The 14,809-nt window shown below is 52.4% G+C and overlaps 1 protein-coding gene across 3 annotated transcripts in view; it reads right to left on the bottom strand.

The window, feature by feature from the left end:
• Positions 1–14,809, bottom strand: part of MLPH (melanophilin) — a 44,394-nt gene that overhangs the window by 25,522 nt on the left and 4,063 nt on the right. For all 3 annotated transcript variants that reach the window (XM_072961907.1, XM_072961908.1, XM_072961906.1), the window contains exons 2-4: positions 10,341–10,474; positions 459–680; positions 226–338 (exon numbers count right to left, since the gene is read on the bottom strand). In XM_072961907.1, the coding sequence (XP_072818008.1) occupies positions 226–338; positions 459–680; positions 10,341–10,450 (445 nt within the window). In that variant the 5' untranslated portion in view covers positions 10,451–10,474. The remainder of the gene's footprint in view (positions 1–225; positions 339–458; positions 681–10,340; positions 10,475–14,809) is intronic.

Here is a 14,809-nt window from a genome sequence, read left to right as displayed (position 1 = left end):
TTAATAATGGGCAGTACAGGTGAAGACGTGTTCTGTGTACCACACAGTCTGGATTTCAAGGTATTCAGGGAATAAACACTGGGATTCAAAATCTTAAAACAAACAATGGAGTCACAATCAGTTTCTTTGAGTCCTGATAACGATCAGACTCACGGGGAATGTTTGCGGACGAGAGAGCGTCTAGGCCCCGAGTCGGATGCTTAGGGAGGAAGGCTCACTGCTCACCTCCTCCCTGCAGCCGCTCGCAGAGGGACTGGACCACCTGGGCACTCCCGAAGTGCTTGAAGCGGGCCCTCACGTGTGCGTGGTACCACTCCAGGGAGCTGATCTTCATGACCCTGCAGAGACATGGAGCTCAGGTCGGCACCACCGCCCCAGACGGCACACATACGTGCTCCGCCACCCCAGGACGAGCCCCCTAGTCAGCAGAACCACGTGCCCTCCAGGCCCTGGCTCACCTGGCCAGGTGGCAGGGGTCGCAGAGCCAGCCCTGCTCCTCTGGGTGGGCGTGGCTGCAGTCTTTGCAGGTGAAGAGGCTGCAGTCCAGGCATTGCCTTTTGGGGGCGGTGAGGAGCCGGTAGGGCTGCAGGCAGCAGGCGCAGTGGGTGTCGTCCAGGTGGGCAGTGTCTGACAGCAGCTCCCTCCTGGAGCTTTCCTTTTTAATCTTGCCCTTCAAACCCCTTGGGGAAATGTTGGAAACAAGAAAACACTGGACACCTTATTTTTGCAACAGGCTTTAAATGTAAACACTTGCACACGCACACACACAGACACAGACACACACACACATACACACCCCTCTCATATGCAGAAAACAGTGACCCCAGTCAGGTCAAGGCACCACGGGCAGTCCTGACCGTCCGCAGGGCGAACCCCGCCCCACTCTCTCCTGGGGAAGGACCGGCAACCCTGTGCCATCTGGCAGGTTGGTATTTAAACACATTATTTTCATAGACGTGAAACTGCATTTACACATTCTTGGAACTGTTTACAACTGTTTATCTTCCCAGGCAGTACACCCATGACTTTCTCTCACTGCTGAAGGCTTGTGGACTGAAAAGGCTCAGAAGCACAGGCGGGGGCGGTCCCGCCGCTGCCCCGGCAGCCTGCCAGAGAAGGAGACAGCACCGAGGCTCGAGGGTGAGGGAAGTCAGATGGCGTTTCCTCCTCAAGCAGTTTTGGGTCCCTCCCAGCAGGGGAGCAGATAGAGTTGACTCCCCAAGTTTGTCCCCACAGAGCAAGGCTGAAGTGGCTTGGCTTGGAGTGTGTCCAGAGCAGGAATGACCCAGCATCCAAGTCCCAGGAAAGCCAGTTCTCCCCACCACTGGGTTCTCAGTAACAGCTTCCTGGTGAACTGGCCAGACTGGACTGCCTGGAGACTGTGCCCCCAGATCAGGAACACATCGCTTCTGTTCTGGGTGTCAGAGGATGTCTGCCAAACATAATATTTTTAATTTTAGATGAGACCAAATTAATCCATCCTTAGTGACAGAAATTAGCCAAACACTAGATGCCACTGTCTCCGAGAACTTGGCGGAGGCTGTGGTCTCTGGGGACGCCCCAGAGCATGGTGGGGACTGAAGACAATGCAGTCATTCTAGGAAGTTTTGGGAGCCTCCTTCTGGTTGAAGTGGCACTGATTGCACTTCATTGATTTCCCTCTCCCAACTCTTCATTAAAATACAGAGACAGACACAAAAATGAGTCTTGTCTCAGCTTCAAAAACCAAGAAAAACTGGCCGAGTGGGGGCAGGCACCTAGAAGGAATATTGCTATCCCCTGACTACTGTCTAGGGAGAGCTGCACCGACAAGGTAAAGAAAGTGTCTGCCACAAACAGCAGAGCACCTGGGCCAGGTGGGAAGGGCCCAGTCTCCTCCATGTCCCCTCCTGCTGTATCTGCTTCTGCCAGAAAACCTAGGGGCTCCCCCTTTGCTGTCTCTCAGTAAGCATCCCTCATTCTCTATCCTGGCAGAGCTGAACCCCCAGGGTCCAGCACAGCAGGAAGAAAGAGGAGGACATATGGAGTACACTGCATCCCAGGATGTGAAGTCCTCCTAAACAAGAGCTCATGCCGTTCCTGAGAAAACAGCTTGAGGACGTGCTCCAGAGGACTGAAAAACGAATCCCAAGTATGACCCTTGAGAATAAGGTGCTGCAGCAGGAAAGAACCCATGAGTCACAGAATTAAGAGACAAAATTATTAAAAGTATGTCAACCAAATGGAACATAGTGTCAGAGAGAATTTGTGGAAGAGGACGAACGTAGTGTAATAAGAAATGAAGAGCAATCACACGGATCTAACATCTTGATTATATGAATAAACATCAGGAATTACAGCGAAGGTAACAGAAACCTGCGAAGTTCTTTGAGGTCCTCTGAAGAGAATGACCAACATGATGACAAGAAGGACAAAGAGGACAGACGCGGTGGTGTGTGAACCGCAGGCCCCTGAGAGGGAGCCCCACAGGAAACTTGTAAGTGATCTTAGACCAGAGTCAACCTCCAGGCTGTGCTGGCAGCTCACTTCCTGTTTCAGCGCCTGTGTCTGCAGCCCTGGAGCTGCCTGTGTGCGGTGCCAGGTGGCCCAGCAAATTCCTTATTCGTATTCTCATCCTTTCTAAGAGCAAGTGTGCGCCGTGCCTCACACTAGGAGGAGTTTGGTGGCAGTCTCAGGCATTCCGGTCTGTTTACAGAGATTACAAAGCCACATCACCACCTGTTTGCCTTTCTGGGGAAGGTTCGCAGGCCTAATATTTGACTTGTGGGCTGTGCCCTCGGAAACAGGGTGTTCCGCTCGGGCGACTTCAGCCCTCACCCAGGGGCGTGAGTCACGTGTGCAATTGCATTTATCTGCTCCTTATTTAAACATTGGAACTTTTGCATTTTTCTAATTTGGGAAACTTCTTTATCTTTCTGATTTTAAGACACTCTTTGTATCTCAAAGGTATGAATCATTGCTGTTTCTGTTAAAATTGTTTCTTCTAACTTTTTAAAATTAAAAATTATCTTTTTAAATTCAGGTGTATCTGTTCAGTCAATACTTAGCAGTATTTGGTGTTGTGATTTCTACTGTGTTCCACCCCAAGATTATGTACATATTTACCTAGATTTTCTTCTAGGAATTTTCGTAGTTTCATGTTTTACGTTTTTAATATTCCATTTACAAACCTGACCTGCACTCATGGTCAAGTCCTAATACTTAGCTTTAACCAACCCTTCCCTTTCTCACTGGTATGAAATGTTGCTCTAATTGTACTGGAAATTGTGACATGTACTTGACTGCATTTGGGGACTTTCATGTTGTTTCACTGATTATTTCTATCTGTGAAAGAATGATATTATTTTAATTAATGTAGCATTAAATATTTTTTATCATCTCATGGAACAAGGCTCTTCTTTCTACTCTTATTTAAACTGCTCTATCTTACATCTTTGTTTCATATATAAATATTTTTATTGAAGTACAGTCAGTTTTCAATGTTGTGTCAATTTCTGGTGTACAGCACAGTGCTCCAGTCAAATGTGAACCTACATCTGTTCATTTTCATTTTCTTTTTTTATGTATTTATGTATTTTATTGAAGTGTAGTCAGGTTACATCTTTGCTTTTTATAGCATTTTCTCACATTCCCCAAAATGCCTTGGGAATTCGGCGCTTATTGCTTGGGAGCTAACGTCTGTGCAGCACGACGCTCTTCCCATGGAGAGGATGTGGTGTCACTTGTGATTGTTTATAGTTTTGGGACATCGTTTAGTCATGTTTTGTCCTGTCCTTCAATTGGCTCCTGCACACCTCTTACGCGTGTATTTCTAGGTACCTCATATTTGTATTATGAACAGGACCTTTTTCTGTGTTTGTTCTCATTGGTTATTTTTGATGTCTACAAGGGGGACACTAATATTCTTTTACATAAAGAATACAAATATGTAGATATCTTTATATCTATATAAAGATAAAAGATACCTTCTACAGTCAGACTACTACATGCCTTTTCCTTGGGTTCATAGGAAACTCTCTTGGTTTTCATCATCTGCAGATAACAGTTTTGGCTCCCCTGCCCGTTGGTATAGTCTTTATTTTGCTAGCTTCTCTAATTGCATCGGCTTCTAGAGCAACGCCGAGCTGGTGGTGGTAAGTGGTGACGACAGAGACCCTTTTCTTGTCTTCGTTTCTAACATTTAATTTGTCATGATGGCTATTGTTCGAGGGATTTTATTCACCAGGTTAAAAGAAGTATCCTTTTATTTCAGTTTTACTAATATAAAAAATCATCAGAAATAGCATGCCGTCAAACACTTTCACAGCCCTGAGATAATCACAAGTTCATCGAACCAGCCGGGGCAATACAGCCGACACAGCTTACTGTGACGCTGGACGTGCCCTGGATCTGTCTGTCCAGTACAGCCGCCACTACCCACGCATGTGCTACTGAGAACTTGACATGTGGCTAATGAGACAGAAGAACTGATTTTTAAATTGTATTGAACTAATTTAAATAGCCACACGTGGCCAGTGGCTTCTGAAATGGATGGTGCAGTTTTAGGCATATAAATATGGTGATTTAACTGGGCTGTATTTTTCCTCTTTTGTCTTTGTTAACATGGGGTATCAAGGTGAGCCTGTTGAATGTTTATTTCTGTTATGAAGCAGTTAAAGTAGCACAGGAATTCTTTTTCCTTTGGGAATTTGAAAGATGAAAGATCTGTCTATGAAAGCATCTCGACCCACCTCCTTTGAGAAGATATGTTCTTGGCAATTTATTCCTTTAATGGGCCAGGAGGAAAAAGAAGAGACTTCAGAGCAACTTCAGGGAAAAGCCAGGAGGATGTGGGAGAAGGAACACTGAGCATGGACACAGGATCAGTGAGGAGGGCAGAGTCCAAGGTCAGGGAAGACCAGGGCCGAGAAGGGGCTACTGATTGGGCCCCAAGGGGTTGCTGCCAGAACAGTTCAGTGGAACATGAGGTGGACGTAAGGATGTGCAGCCCCTGAATGTGGATGGTTTTGTCAAATAAAAGGAGCAAGATGTGTCAGCACTTAGAAGATGGGTATTAGGGACGAGGGAAAGGCTTTCTGTGTTTTTTGGTTGGTTTGTTTTTGCTTTTGTTTTTGTTTTTGTTTTTGTTTCAATATGGTAATTGATCACACTGACATTCCAAGCAGAAGCCAGGAGGGAGAGAGGGAATAGCTGAGCTCAGTGTTCCTGAGCGCCAGCACAGATCCCCGACCGCTCCCGCGGCACGCGGACTGCCTGATGTTCTCCAAGGGAACTGAATCCCAAAGAGAAGGGAAGGAGCTGGCAAGAGCATAAGCAGCACTAATCGTCTTCCCGAGGTGGCTTTCTGGTCTAAGTAGCTGGTTTCTTGCACCAGGGACTGGAGCAGGAGACACTTACCTGCCCCCCTCCCACCTGGTCCCCTCCAGTGCTGTCACCTAACCCCTTGGGAGCCCCTAAGGGTCTTTCCTGCTTGAGAAGGCCAGGACAGCGAAGGCCAATAATGCTGGAGATTCAAAGACAAGGTGCCCTTTGAGCAAAGCCTGTTTCCCACCCACCCCCAGCCCTGCTCACCCCCAGGGAGGTGGCCTCATCCATGGGAGGCTCACAGTTCAGGCCCAGCATGGGCAGCAGACTTGGTACAAGGAGGGCCACCCTCCCACACAAGGGTCTGCTGAATTCTAAGGTCCCAAGTTCCTCCACAACCACACATCTTCACTGCAGCTCCCCCCCAACCCCCGCCCTGAGACTTGACAGTAGGAAACAAGTATTAAGTCAAATCTATCCTAAAGCGCTTTTCTGATGCCAACATCGTTAACATCTCAGTTTTGTGCATCTTTGACTTTTGCACCCCGGAGTGCAGCAGTGTGTTCTGATGAAGAGCCTGGAATAACATTACATGCTGTACATAAACAGCCACTGCCGAGTCCCTGGTCGTACACGTCAGCTTCAGGGGGAAGCTGCCTGGGGCTAAAGCAAAGGCCAGGTGGCCTCCCCCTTCCTTCTTCTCGAGCTCCCAAAATAGCCTGCGAGGAAAGCCATTCAGATGTTCTCTCCCAGTAGCACCTGCCACTCAGGGGCCAGACCCCCAGGGACGTTCCTCCAGGTCAGTTCAGAGCAGAGCAGTCTGCGTGGTCTGCCAGCTGCCCTGGTTCCCGGAACAAACGTGTTCTGTTCGAAGTGTCCCCTTAGGAGGCTCACGGGGAAGACGCAAGAAGACGGTCTAATCTTTGGCCTTCACACCGGGGCGGCCTCCGCCTTCCCCGCGGGGCTGAGCGCGTCCCCCGCACGTGGGTGGGGCCAGGCCTGGCCGAGGGGCCAGAGGCTTTCACGACGTGGGGATGGTCTACTGGTCATGTGGGCGTTAGTGTCGGGGACCTGGGCCAGCTCACTGGTCGTGTGCTTTGACAGGAGAAGCCAGAGAGGTGCTGGCCCTGCCTTGTGGCAGAAGATGCCAGAACCTTCCCCCAGGCCCTGCCCGAGCGTCCTTCACAGGGCCGATGCTCCCATCTGGGGAGAAAATCCAACACTCACTTCCGTTAACTTTGTGCTAAAAGAAACGCAGCTTTTGTTTGATTGTTTTCTAACTGGTGAACTGGCTGGGTAGCCAGCTGTCTCTTGGGAAATTTGCTGTTGGTGAACTGGCCTTGAGCCCGTCCGCTCTGTGCACCTGATGTGTGCGCAGAGTGGGAAGAGCCTTCCCAAGTGATGAATGTGCTTGTTTCTTGGTTTCACATTTTCTCCCCTACTGACCTTGTTCTGACAACGACCTTGGTAGGTGTTGGCCAGGGTAGCCGGGCCATCCGTCTGCATCCCTTCTGGAGTGGGTCACAGACATCGGAAGCTCATGTGAACAAGCCCTGAGCCGCTCAGTTTGTTAAGGCCATCCATTTAGTGGTCACCTGAGGGCCAGTTTCTCCATTCAGTCTACTGTTGCTTCACAGATTAGAGACTCAGGAGCCAGGAGCAAACGCGAGGACCCCAGGGAGTCGTGAGGACATGGGGGTAGGAAAATGGGATGCTGCAGTGGCAGAAGGGTGACGTTGAAACTGGTTCAAAGCACAGATGAATGGTGAGCAGAGACTGGGAAGAAGGAAGTTTATGGTCTTTAAAACTGTCTGCAGTTTCAGAAGAGATCGTGGGTGTTTTCCGCAGAACCACCTGTGTCCAGACCCCACCCAGTCTTGATTCTAAGCTCATTTTGGCCGTGTCCTTCCTGAGTCTCTGCACCCACCCTGAGCAGAACTTGAACCTGAGGGTTCTGGCCTCCCAGTGTCTCAGGACCACATGCCTGGGCCCTGCTCCTGGGGCTCATGGGGACACCGGAGAAAAGGCTTGTCACAGGCAGGGGCGGCATCACCCCTTGTACAGTTAACCAACAGAGCAGTGAGCGAGAGACACATTGAAAGATAAAAACCACAAAAAAACGACAAAACCTTTCACTAAGTCCCTGCTGCTTACATAACTCTTCCAAACGCAGCAGCAGCCGGACGTGCGTGTGGGCAGGGGAACCCGTGCCGGGGACGCGGCTGGTGCTCCAGCACTCCTGCCTTGGCTCTGACGTGGATTCCCCGCATGCGTGTGTTTCCAGGGATGACGTAACGCGCTACTGGATTTAATAGGCCCACCCCTTGATCGTCACATGGCTGGCCAAAGAGACCCAGCAGAGGTGGCCAATCCCGAGCAGAAGGCCTCAGGCACTTCTGAACAAGGAGATCGCCCTGACTGTGACCTACTGGCCGGGACCTGGCCCGACCCACAGGCACCCTAGGAGAAGGGGTGCCTCAATCTTTTTTTTTTTTTTTAAATAGAGGTACTGGGGATTGAACCCAGGACCTCGCACATGCCAAGCATGTGCTCTACCACTGAGCTACACCCACCCCACCCCAACCTGTGTCTTTATGAGACCTCTTATCCCAATGGTACTTGGCAGTTTCCTGGGCGCGTCTCCCCTTTGCAACGTGAAACGACTACAGGAAAACGGAAAGTAAGGAGGCTGGGTGTTGGAAGGACGTCGCCACAGGCAGGAAACGCACAGGGATTTCTACAAAACTCACCTTGGCTCCGTCTGGATGGGAGGAGGGGCTGGCCACCTCAAGGGTCTCCCTGGAGAGCTGGGGCTCCCCTTAATCTGTGTTTCTCTGTACTTATGGAACGGGAGGGTCTGTGGTGCCGTTTACAATAAAAGTGACAGCAGTTGGGCTGCCTGGAGGGGGTGTGGTGTGATCCTGGGAAGAGGGTCCACAGAGGGGAAAGGCCGGGCTTTATCACCGAGAGCGTGTGGTCCTCAGCCTGGGAGCTCCTCTGGGGGAAAAAGTGAGTTTTGGGAGTTTTCACAGCCAGAGGAGGAGTGAGAGGGAGGGGCCTCAGGCGGTGGAGAAGTGGGGTGGTCAGAGGGAGAGGCAGGGACGAGGGGCAGGGCAGTGGCAGCCCTGGATGGATGTCGGCCAAGGCCTGTGGCCGCAGCCTGGGGTCCTGTGCAGCTGAGTCAGGGCCCAGCAGTGCCCAGAGCCCAGCGGGCTGAAAGCAGCCTCGTGATGAAAACCTGGGGGTGATCGGGAGCCCAGGGCAGGGCCAGGGGCTGCACCGAGCAGCGGCAGGGAGCCTCGCGGTGCGGATGCAGCCCCGACCCCACTCTCACGAGAGGCGCTGGGCTCAGCGGAGCGTGCCCAAACGATTTGTCAGTTTGTCTCAGACTCCGCTCCCTGTCAGGACCCGGGACCCCTCGCCGCGGCTCTGTCTCTGTCTCCTCAGGGCCCCGTCTTTCAGTCTATCTGCCCTCCTGTGGTGGTCTCCTTCCGCCCTGTGGCTTTAGAGACTGGGGTCAGCTGGATAGTGCTCCCTGCATCCCCAAATGCCCTAGAACCTCTGACTGCGTCACCGTACATGGGAAAAGGGACTTCGCAGGTGTGATTAAGTCAAGGATCTTGAGCCGAGGAGGTGATCTGGATTCCTGGGTGGGCACAGGGTGATCACAAGATCCTTACAAGGGAAAACAGAGGGCAGGGGATTCAGAGGGAGAGAGGTGAGAGGCAGAGGGTGGAGAGAGAGAGAGACTGGAAGATGCTGGTGGCCTTAAAGATGGAGGAGGGGGCAGGAGGCAAGTAGTGTGGGCGGTTTCGGGAAGCTGGAAAGGGCAAGGGGGCGTATTACCCCCTGGAGCCCCTAGAAGGAAGGTGGCCCTGCCGACACCTTGATTGTAGGACTTCTGATCTCCAGAACTATGAGAGCGATTTGCGAGTTTTAAGCCACAAAGCTCGCAGTGAGCGTGGCAGCCGTGCCATCCGCGTGGCAAAAACTGCCACAGCCCACCCCGTCTGAGCCTGGCCCAGGATGCTGCCGGGCCCCGGGCGGCTAGCAGGCAGCCCGAGGTCAGCGTGCCCGCGCTCTCCCTGGTCTCCACCCTCGCCTTCCCAGGTGAGGGGAAAACACCTCCACCCCCCGTAACTCAGGCCACGACTCTGGACTCACCCTTGACTTTGACTAGAGCCCCCCACATCCAGTCCATGGGCGAACTTGCTGCCTCTCCCTTCAAAGCTCATCTGACCACTTCTCTGTAGCCCTCGGCCTGCAGAGTAGAAGCCGAGTCCTGCTACCCCCTTGCCCGAAGGCCTACAGCTCAGAGAACGGCCCAGTCCCGCAGGGGTCTGCGGCCCCCACGCGGCCCGCACCCATCTCGGCCTGACCTTCCCCCTGCTCCCCCGCAGCAGCCTGAAAGGCGCTCGCTTGGCTACGTCCCTCCCCCACCTGGAGACTTTACTCAGTGTCTCCTTCTTGGTAGGCCTACCGACCCACAGGGTACATCAAGACAAGACAACATGACGGAGGTCTGGCGCAGGATGTGGGAGGGAGAGGCGGAGTCAGTAACACCAGGGGGGTTTTAGCTCAGCCCGGGGGGGGGGGGAGAGATGTTCAAAATGGCGCCAGAGCCTCCGTGGTGAGGACAGGGTGCCACCCACACGGTTGGAAAGAAAGGCCCTCGACCCCAGCTTCCAGGTGGTACAGACCCGCATCAAGACTTTCCCTGTTCACCACCTTTAGCTCTGCCGTTCTTGCAGTGTGGTGGCCCCGGCATCGCCCGGCTGGGCAGACAACGTCACCCTGGGGCTGCATCAAGCTGAAACTATTCAGGGAACATCTGACCATCAGGAGGAAAGTCAGCTCCCCGTGTTTTAATGACGAGGACACTGAGGCCAGAAAGCGGAACGTTTCCCAGCGCCGTGCTTCCCTCCAGAGTCCTGCACCCGAGCACCTGCCGCCTCCCACCCACTGAGCCCCCAGGTGACGGCCCCTGCAGAGGACATCGGGGGACCGGGTCCTGGGGCTCCGCCACACGCACTTACTCTAGTCTCTCCTCTTCTTTCCTTCTGAGGTCAAGGTCCCGCTGAACCACTTCCCAGACGTGCTTGGCCTCTTCATCCGTGAGCTTGGAAAGATCCAGTTTCTTCCCCATCTCTGCTTCTCATCCGAGTCACGCCTGGAGCAACACAGGACCACGGGGGTCAGCCCAGGAAGCCCGAGGAGGCTGAGCAGTTCTCAGAGGAAGAGGCGAAAACACAGAAAATGCTGATTTCCCAGCAGTCAGAACCTGGGTTAAATGGTTTTTCTTAAACAGGCAAATGCTGACTGGAAATCTGGACAGCTGAAATAAACGAGCCCACGTGTGGACTTCGCACACCCAGGAGTCAGACTGCAGGTGACGCTGTGCCATTTCCGAAGGCAGTAAAGATCCCAGTGAGTGTCAAAAGGATTCAAAGGGAGGAAAAATCCAAATGTCAGAGGCCAAGGTACACAGAACTTCACCATCTTGCTCGCTGCTCAAGGCGGGCTCCGGGGACCAGCAGTCAGAAATGCAGACTCCCAGGCCCCGCCCCGCCCTCCACGTTCAGGATCTGCGCTTTAGCCAGATGCTCTGGTCCCCTCTACATGTCTCTGCCTGCCCTGTCGTGCCCAGCCCTCGAGCATTTCTTCACCCCTCTTAACGGCTGGTGATCACACGTGAAGACGGCGGCTTCTCCCAGGCACACGGCGGGTGCTCCTCTGTGCTCCCACCTCTCTGGTCTGCACAGGCCATGGAGGGGCCCCCTGGCCAGAGGCTGTGGCTGCTACACCCAGACCAGCTCTGCTCTGGGCACCAAGGCTGGGGGAAGGCTCTGTTTGGGTGAAGGGTGCCGTGCGGGTGACTGAAAGTTTGAGAGCCTGTGTGATTTCAGCGGGTCCTCATTAAGGACCGAAATCTGCTTCTCAGGCACTGGAGAAGGGTCCCGCCTGTCTGCTGTCACTGGGGAGCCTTAACACCAACCAAAAGATGCGATTTTGCTTCTGAGTTCTGGGGAGCATCTTCCTTTCACTGCTGCTGACCACCCAAAAGCGCTCACTGAGGAAATGGGAAGAAAACGTGCTCTGTGTGAGCAAAGTACTCTGACTGTGCTGTACAGGCCGTTGACTATGAAAAGTGACATTTCCGGAGCACCACTCAGATCCCAGTTGAAATGAAAATTTCCACAGACACCCCATGGCTGTCAACTAAAGTGTTTCCTGGCTTGCGCCTTAAAATTGGTGAAAAATAATTAAATTTTTTGCACGGACCCCTCAGTATTTCCCTCCCCAGGCACCATGCTGCCTGGGAGCCGTGCATGGAGGGGCGGCCCTGGTGTGCCAGGATCATCCAAACCATTTTCCTGACAGTTGAGTTTAGATTTTGGACATGAAAACATCAAAACAAAACTGACTCTTGATGCTCTCCCAGAGAAAAATTGGAACAAAAAGTCATTTGATGGATGACTGGAGTTTATTCACTTCTGTTTTTTGCCATGTTTGAAAAAAATTATATCAGAAGCACATTCACTGAAATTCCGATGAAAACCGTGCCCACCAGCTGAGCAGGCGCACTTCCCTCTCTTCTAAAGGAAGAGTCACAACCCCAGGCCTCATTTCAAGAAACCTGAACCATGAGGTGTGAGGGAGGAAAGCAAAACAGAAGGAAACTAGTGCATTGTGCTTGTTCTGCAAGCTTGACCACAGTACGGCGTGTCAGTGACTGAGAAGTGGGCGCGGGCGGGGGGTGCCGGCCGGGGGTGGGCTGGGGGCGAGGCCCAGGCTGGCTGCCCGCTGCTGAGATGCGCACAGGGGAGGCCAGCGCAGAGGCAGGCAGACGGCCCCACACGCTTCCAGGGAGCCCTGGCCTCGTGGCTTAGTACCGCCTTGGAGGTTCTAGGGGTGACTCTGAGTTGCTAAAAAAAAGTGATTTATGTTCACTATGCTCTGTTTAATAAAGCCAGTAATGATGCGATATAGACTTTGAAAAGCAAGCATCCCACACAGCTAAGCCAAGAACAGACTCGTGGTGCCTCACGGATGAGACGTTATCTGAAAGATTTCACCTCTTGCTCTTGTTTCAGCTCCAGCCCAGCTTCTGGGTGAGCAGGAGGTGCAGGGACAGTGATTCCAAATTTCAGACATGGGCTGTGCCCCCCTACGGGGCGTGATGTCTCGGGGGAGCCCTTTCCCAGGACAGCCAAGGGCCAGGAACTTGTGGTCCACAACCGCGGTCTTTACCTACTGTGACCAAGTCTTCCCATTTAGTGAATTAATAAATGCAGAAAAGCTGAAAGCTTTTTAAAAACTGTCTTTGAATGAAATAATGCCATTTGCAGCAACATGGGTGAACCCAGAGATTATCATCGTATTAAGAGAAGTAAGTCAGACAGAGAAAGACAAATATCACATGATGTTGCTTATATGTGGAATCTTAAAAAAATACAAATTTTATTTACAAGCCAGAAATAGACTCATGGACATAGAAAACAACCTGTGGTTACCAGAGGGGAAAGGAGGGGAGGGATAAATTAGGAGTTTGGGATTAACTGATATACATGACTATATATAAAACAGATAAACAGCAAGGACCTGCTGTGTAGCACAGGGAACTGTATTCAATTTCTTGTAATGAGCCATCATGGAAAAGAAACTGAAAAAATATACATGTTTGTATGTATATGTATAACTGAATCACTTTGCTGTGCACATTGAAACTACCATTGTAAACTGACTACACTTCAATAAAAAATAATAAAAAATTACCTTTAGAAAATAATCTTAAATTGAATGGAGAATATGTTTACTTTCAGCATTTAAAATGCATATAAACCAAAAGTCACTGGCATTTGGGGAGTGTGTTGCTAGCAGCCCCTCTGGACTGTCAGGCTGGTTCAGCGATGGAGGCACTTGGGTGTGGCGGAAGGCACTGCCACGCCGAGGGACCCACGTGGATTCATGGAGGGGAGAACCTTCCTTCCAGCCACAGGCATTTCTCCCACCACTCCCCGTTTTGTTTGCTCACTAAGACCCTGATCTCCACCCGCAACAGCCAAGAGGGAACATGGGAGCAGAGGACAGGCTGGACGCACGGAGGGTGCAGGGCTCTGGACCTGCCGTGGCCTGGAGGAGCCTCCCAGGGCATGTGTGGTGGGGCCCCCACCAGGCTCTATCTGTCTGCTCCTGGTTCCATTCTGGGGTAGATAACTCCTAGTCATGAGGTTCCTGAACAAAACACTTTCGATTTGCGCCTGCTCCCCGGCTCAGATTTAATCACATTTTCATCTTTGAGACTGTTAGGCCCTCCGTGATCATTGAACAGTTATGATGGAGAAAAGAGAGGGTGACACGGAGGTTAACGAGTTGGAAAGAGACAGTGGAACTGGTTTTACAGAATGTGCATCCAGACCCCTGAATTCCAATGATCTGTCATCTTTATCTGTCAACGATTTGAATTCATATTTTGGCTACATTAATTAAAGGGACATCTGGGCAGGGATTCCTCCCACACAAAACTTGGCCTGACCACCTCTTGGGTCTGCTGCCCCTGAGCCTGGGGACAATGGCATTGAGTAGTCACCGTCTGAACAGATAAACTGCAAAGCAAGTCAAAGTTCCTGGTTAAGTGCCCAACTAAGGATGACAGGAAAGCTCTTTGACTCAGAATCAGGCTGGCAGCTCCTGCTGATAAAGGTGCCGGCCCGCGTTCCTGAGGGAAGGCGGAGGTGCCAGCTGGACGAGGGGGGGCTCTGCGTTAACCCTTTGTGGCTGTTGCCCAGATGCTGCCCTGTGCGTTGATTTCTGTGGGCAGGGCCTGCCGCCCATCAGTAGGAAGCAACCCTCAACCCGCGCCAACTGCAAAACGAGCCCATTTGCATCCGAAAGGCCCGCCGCCCCCTGCAGGTGCACCAGACACACCTGCGGTGTGGCCCTGAGGCTCTGAAATCGCTGTCAGCGGCTGCTCTGAGCGGGTGCCCTCCCTTCCCGCCCCCTCTCTGCTCCCTCAGCCCCGGGGAAGCTTGTTCATACACATAGTCCTGCACTTGCAGCTGAAGCCTTAGCTCCAGCCTCCCCAGCAAGGGCAGGTCCCAGGGTGAGGCTGTGGGATGACAATGGGGTTGAGGGTCAGGACCTGGCTTCCTTTCCCACTTCAGGTACCAGTTGGCCCTGCGACCTGGGACAAGTTCCCTTCCTCTCTGGGTCTCAGTTTTCTCATCTGTACCAAGGAGCCCAGTTGGGCTCTGTGACCTCCCTGGTCCTCTCCAGCCCTGTGTGATGGCAGGGAGTCAGGGTTAAAGGGAGGGGTTACAGGATGGGGAGAGGGGGAGGGCTCTTCCTCCAGAGGTTGTTTCTGAAAAGAACAGGGCAGTCAGCCCTCGAAGGCTGACCCAGCCGCACGAGCTGGGCGCATGTGGGCAGTCACCACACTGCCATCAGAGGCACCGAGGCCGCCCTCCCGAGCACAGGGCCCACGAGGCTCTGGACCCGCTTCACC

This window comes from Vicugna pacos, chromosome 5 (assembly GCF_048564905.1).
Source record: "Vicugna pacos chromosome 5, VicPac4, whole genome shotgun sequence".
Classification (NCBI taxonomy): Eukaryota; Metazoa; Chordata; class Mammalia; order Artiodactyla; family Camelidae; genus Vicugna; species Vicugna pacos.
This window is presented reverse-complemented; position numbering and strand designations above follow the sequence as displayed.